This window comes from Nestor notabilis, unplaced genomic scaffold (assembly GCF_000696875.1).
Source record: "Nestor notabilis isolate BGI_N333 unplaced genomic scaffold, ASM69687v1 scaffold7567, whole genome shotgun sequence".
Lineage (NCBI taxonomy): Eukaryota > Metazoa > Chordata > Aves > Psittaciformes > Psittacidae > Nestor > Nestor notabilis.
Window position 1 is genome coordinate 6,830 of NW_009935075.1, and position 6,612 is coordinate 13,441.

General features: G+C 42.1%; 1 protein-coding gene across 1 annotated transcript in view; it reads right to left on the reverse strand.

The window, feature by feature from the left end:
• Positions 1–1,196: 1,196 nt before the first annotated feature.
• Positions 1,197–6,612, reverse strand: part of LOC104408149 (interleukin-1 receptor type 2-like) — a 10,798-nt gene continuing 5,382 nt past the window's right edge. The window contains 4 exon segments of the mRNA XM_010017648.1: positions 1,197–1,324; positions 2,629–2,774; positions 4,689–4,824; positions 6,059–6,124. Of these exon segments, the coding sequence (XP_010015950.1) occupies positions 1,197–1,324; positions 2,629–2,774; positions 4,689–4,824; positions 6,059–6,124 (476 nt within the window).

Genomic DNA, 6,612 nt, shown 5'->3' on the forward strand with positions numbered 1-6,612 from the left:
CTAGACCTTACAGCTGAATCTGTTCGCCTCCCATACAGTTGAAGATAATACACATTATATATGATGGAACTACTTCTCGGCTATCATGAGTGTTATCTCTTGGAAGAGGAAGTAATCAAGTCATTCTACTTATTCTGATCCTCAAAGTACAACATGGCCACTGATTATTGCTTCCTTCTGATTTATGTTGAGTGGAATCCAGTTACATTAACCTAACAGGCAGCATTTAGTATCATGAGTAAGTGATTTGCATGCTTCAGTTTAAAAGACAGAAGGTTCCTGAAGCTGCACCAGCTTCAGACTGGTGCAGACTCATTGTTTATGGGAATCTATGCCAGACTTCTATACTCAGAGAGGAGAATCAGGCCAGTCATGAAAGACAGAGTAACAGAAGGGTAAGACTGCACATTATTACTGGCAATCTGTCCAATTGCTTCCAGGAATAAACCTATATATTAGCCAAATAACTCTCAAAACACTAAAACATCCCTCCAAATTCTTTCCTTGGCAGAGATAACAAGATGTTACAGCTGCCTATGAATCCCTAGCTATGAGATATTGTTAGATAAACAGAACTGAATTCTCCAGTGTACAATTATCTGTTATGCTGATGTAGTTATCTCCAGGGAGGGATATTCTGAGATAGTCCATTTAAGCAGAGAATAATCCAACTGCTGAAAAAAAAAAATCACATTTTCTGTGGAAAAGTTCACAGATAGATACACAGTTGCCATGACAACTGTATTTGGCTCTGGAAAAGGGGAGAAAATTACTCTTTTTAGACTGAAGGAAAATAAAATAAGTTCGGATGCATAACAAAACTGCATTGTCACTCTAGTGTGGAGCAGTAACCTTTCTTAGCTTCTGTTTTCAGATTTTCTTAAACATTAAGACTACTGGAATTACAAAGGGTGCGAACACCTCCCTTTCAATTCTGATATCCAGGGCACATTCCATGGTATTTTGTGTTCCAAAATTGAACCCTAGCTGCAAAAATAATAGAAACAGGTTTCCTGCATGTAGGTAGCATTAAACGAGAGCTTAAAACTTCATCCGATCATAGAAGATGGAGAAGAGGAAAAGAATTGATATATATCCATCTGCTGGGAAAGCAGTCTGAAATGTCTCTCTGTCTCATGTGAAGGATGGCCAGGATGACTTTTTCTTCTGTTAGTGGTTGGAGAATAAAGCAAATTTTAAATCTTTGTTGTTGTGTATCCTTTATCGTCTCTCCACTTCCACCACTTGTGTATGCATATCCCCACCACGATCATGCAGGCCAATGTGATGGGAATCATTGCAATGTACCAGGAAAAGCCAACAGCTGGAAAAGTAAAGAAATGGAATATTTTCACAAAATAACCCTCCCAGGAACATAGTTCTCTAAGTTCAAGTTAGAGGAGGAGAAATCACAATAAAAAGGATGTCTGCAAGTTAACCTTCCAGCAGGGCTGATCACCCTGATCAGGAAAGGAAGTGAAATGAAGAGGTCTATTGATTGAGTGCTCTGGGAAATAGGCTTTTACGATGATGGGAGAAAGAACTGGAAAACAACAGAGGGTGAGAATTTAAAGTTCAATCCTTTTGCATTCACGTGACTCTTCCCAAGCCCTGCCCAGAGCGGCTGTGTGCTTTCTCTTAATCTGTTGAAAGCAGAGACAATCCAAGCAGCAGATAAAAGCACCGCCTGGTCCACCCTCAAGCTGTGTGATTAATTTTCTCATATAAGAGTGGTTTATAAATTACTAATGATCAAGCCAAGACTCTGAGCTTTTTCCCAAAATACAGATAATTTCCAATACCAATATTCACCCAGACCATTTTGGATTATTCCAGCCTATATTGGTTCATGGATTGCCTCCTCTGTAGTAATACCTGTGTAGCTCATGGAAGACAAAGGCAGCATATCATTTAGCAAAGAGATCAAATCGCTCATCAAAGGATGCTGGAGTGAGTCGTGAGTTATAACTCATAATGAAGACTGTAAATGTTCATGTGCCTTTCTAAGACAGTGTGAGCAAACTTGGGTGATTCATCAACGTCATGCAAAGAAACAATTAGCATTGCTTCACATTGTTTTTACAGCTGGTTCTTGGCCAGCAGTCTATCACACTGCAGCATTAATTGCACTGAGCTCAAGGCTTCTCTTCCCATCACTCCCATTTAGGAGCCAAAATAACAACACCCATCATCATTTACACTTCTTGTTATTTTGGCGGCAGTCTGTGCATGAGGAGAAGGAACACTCTGATCTTTATTCTGCTATTGTCTTTTTTCCGACTTGTTGAGGAACTGGAGGAGATCTGGCCCTGCTGCACCCAATGGGAGTTTGCCAGTAGTCCCACTGGAGCCATCATTTCACAAAATGTGTCTATATTGGAGCCCTCTCCAATGACCAGATATACCCACACAGATCCTTAACCCTGCAGAAAATGTCACTGAATGACCCACAGAAACTGTATTTTGTGAACAGGTTATTTCAAAGCCCACAGATGAAAGAGGCAATCAGGGTTTACCCAGGCAGTAATTCATCCTGATACTAGCTCTGACAGTATGAAAGGTTTGTATGATGTTTTAGCATTAGAATAATGACAATAATTATCCCAAATAAGCAGCCGAACTAGTTACCTTCTTGCTTGACCCTTGTTGGCAGTACTTGGTATCCATATCCGTTCTGGGCCAGACATGTAAAGTCTGTGTAAAAATCCTCTTCTTCGACAGAATCAAAAATCAGGGGGACTTCAATGAAGTTTTCACCATTTTCTACCATCTCTCTGGAAGAAAAAGAAAAAATTAATGATAAATCCTTTTATAAGCTGGCTTTTTGCCATTTGATGTGTTCATTCTAACAGAAGATTGCAAGAAAATGCATTAGACATTTGCTCATTTCTGAACTAGCCCCTCAGCATTAGAGGACAACTGTGTCTTCCAAACCAGCGTGCCAACTGTTTGAGCCTCAGCAGTCAGTACCCATCCTGCACTACTTGACTTCTCCAGGAAAAAAATTATCTGGATTTGTCTTGCAAAAACAAATTAAAAGAAGACAAGAAATGCAAGCAGAATTCTGTGCATGTTTGCACTCTACACAGCATTGTGGTATTACTTAATTCCTTCTCTCTGACCACCTATTCATTTCTGAGATTAGTTCTTGCTATCAATCAGCTGCAAGAGGACATAGAGAGAACACAACTCTGCAAATGCTCACTCAGCAAACTGAAGCACCATTCTTGTCTATCCCACGCCCAAAGCCAAGCACACAGTACAAGAAACTGTCTAGCAAGTTTCCAGCTTATTTCAACCTGATTGATTGTTTCATCAGTCCAACTATTTGAAAGTGGTTTTCTAGCTGCAGTCAAGCACTGTCTTCTGATATCTTTAGTCATTGCTGAAGCAGTCATTCAGCTGCTCTTTAATGATCTGATCACGAGCCTGCTATGTACTGCAGCAATGTTGTTCCCTGTGCAGTCCTCCTGGACTGTACTACAGGAAGGCAGCAACACGGCAGTGGGTGCTTTCTCAGAGATTTCTGCAGGGAATCTGGTTTCCCACTGGCATTTGAGCTGTTCTGCCTTTCTTCCAGCAGAACTGGCGTGTCTCACATACTGTGGGCTCTGCATGAGCCCTAGCTGTTGTGGTATCCTGTCCTTACAGAACTGTAATCATAAAAATAATTGTTAAAGTCCAAGTAAGAAAGTACATGTGCTGCCCTATCCTAAAGCCTGCAGAGACTATAGCCACAGTAAATGTTAAAGCTCCTGACCACAGATTTAAAACACTGTCACTTATTCATGTAAAATAATGGCCTTGATGCTGTAGGAAATGTGAAAACATGTAAGGGCTTGGGCATACAGCTGAGTTGCTTTGTTACCTCTGGCTGACTTGGACCTCAGTGAAGAGATTTCAGTCAGTAGGTTTACCCCATGTTTGAAGACACTAAAAGCAAGCCTGAACATAGCAAGTTAGTGCTTCCCAGGTAACATGTCACAGGAATAGAAAGCAGTCTTTTCTCTCCTTTTCTAGCAGGAAAATGCTTGAGGCATACAGCTATGAGGAAGCTGAAAGAAGGCTCCTCAAGACTGGGAGAGACAATGGATCAGGGCAACGGGATGCAGGACATCTTGCCTCTCCCTTCCAGCAGCATTCCCATGGTGTTTCCCTGGCGTCAGCTCTAGCACTCACTGGGCATCTCTGTGAGTCAGTTTAACTCACTAATTTGAAAAGGAGCAAGCCTAAGGGGAAAAACACTGATGCTATAACAACAAAACCCAAAACACTGGATAGTTTTCTGTTCTCTTAGTGTGTTCAGAGAACCTCATTAATGTCAGGGACAGGATGTTGCCATTTCACTGGCATGGGGCAAGGAGACAGATAAGAGAAGCACTGGGAAGGACCAAGTCCCATTGTTTTCCACTGCCGTCAGCTCTTCCATCAACTCGGCTGCCCATGAAATTGTGCTTCAAGTTTAAGCCTTGCAGCTGGCTCATTTGCAATATACCATGAACAAGAAACAGAGGTAAAGAATTGATTTCACCCTGTCTGGATTGGGTTGGGGTTTTTTTGCTTGCCTGCTGGGTTTTTTTTCTCAGCTCTCACCTTCACTTCAAACCTATTCACGTCCCATTTCACTATCTGGCATTCAGCTGCACTGAGAGCCCCTGGAACAAGGAAACACTTTCAGCCAGACTTACTGTCGTTCTCCCTCTGTAACTCTGCTTTTGTTGTAAATCACATCAATGGTGGTGTCATTTGCTAGCCATTCCACATCGGTATGGAAGTGGCTGCTCAGTCCAACAAACGCTTTGCATGGGAGAGTCATCTTGGAACCTGTTGGTAAAAGAAAGATTAAAACCCCATTTGGATACATATGACGAACTATTCTTCTTGGTGAAAACCAGCCTCTCGACTGGGAGATCAAGTTCCTACACATGTCAAGCACCACTACATTCAAATCTGAAGTTAAGCCCCAGGTTGCTTTTGATCTCCTACTCTTGGCAGCAAGACCCTTCAGTTTGGCAGTCCTTCCCACTGCCAACCAAGTTATTTTCCCATTGCAGCAATTAGTTAGTCTTGCACTAGACATATTCCTCAGGAGGCAAAGCTGTGTTTTTGTGGCCTTGGTCCTTCTGACACACTGCAGCCTAAAGGGGCATGGTGTGATTTACCACCCTGGAGCAGCTGCATTAACCAGCAGTGTAGCTTCACTAAGAGATGCTGTGGTCAAGGGCATTCAGCTTAAGGTGGGACCTCCAGGGATAAAGTGACATGCAAAAATTCAGAACTTTTGCTATAATTATTGTAACTCAGAGCCAAGGATAAAGAGCCTTCACGCTGGTGTGTATCTATATTACATAGGCTCAGTAACGCATACAATTGTATCGGTGCAGATGGTGACAAAAGGGATATAAAACACTCCACAGAGGTCAATAAGCAAAAACATAAAATCACTTGGTAGTCTATGCTGATGCAAAGAAAAGTGGTAGGGAGAACTAAGACATCACAGGACACAGCTGTGTGTATAGTACTCAAGTTAAGAAACCTTAGTGTAAAATATACCTGGCATTTTCTGGGAAAAAGAAACGCCACAGAAATTTGTTGTCATAATAAAATCTTCAAAGAAAAACTGAGACCGTATCAAGGTACTTTCTAACTATCAATTGCCCAGTTCAAACAGTAAAAAGCAGTTAAATAGATGTCTCCTCCCAAAAGAGCTGGATGGCTCATTCAAAGCCACCAGGTAACCTAGACCAGTTTGAGGAAATACTGCAAAAGAAAAGTTTTAGTGCAGAGAGAGCTCTGGACAGCTGATCTGATGGTGCAAACATGCTTTTACTGCTTTGATAGTGGCTAAAGTCTACAGCAGTTCTGCAGCTTCTCCTACATGATAGATCATGTCTAGTTGTAGACAATAAGAAGCAGAAACTACTTTGGCACCAACCCTCAGCCAATATGGTGGAAATCAAAAGAACTACAACAATTTATGCCAACAAATTACTGCAGAAGTGGACCTAGTCTAATTCTTCTCAGCTTAGACATTTCCAAAAATAATGTTGGGCCTTACCCAGAGCAGCTGATGTTGTTTTTTGTGTTGGATACACAATTATAGGAGTAATTCTCTTTTCTTTTTCTGGAGAAAGAAAGAGAACAGAGAGTCATTGCTAGCAGAAGAGAATATGTGGGCAATGTCCCAGAGCTATAACTCTGTATTATAAACATGCCACTTCGCTCAGTATCTCTCACCTCTCAGGAGAGCATTTTATAATTAAACGCACTGTCAAAGGGAGACATGATAATTGCAAGCCGAGAGATCTGTGCTGATGGAATTAGGTAGGATTAAGCCCACAACTTGACCCTGAAAGCTGCACTGTGAGGCATTTCTGGCAGATAAGCGAGCATCTTCTGGAAGCAACAGTAAGGTCAGGCACTAAGCTCGGTCTTTTTCGTGAACAGTGAGCGCCGAATCCTTGCACACCCATTTCATACTTGCAAAGACAGAAAAGCCACACGCTAAGCAGAGAACGGATGTGTGCATGACCGAAGATTACACCACCGGCACTCCCACCGGCGGGCACCAGGACCCAGCCGGGGTAAGCAGCACCCTCCTGTCTGCCGCCT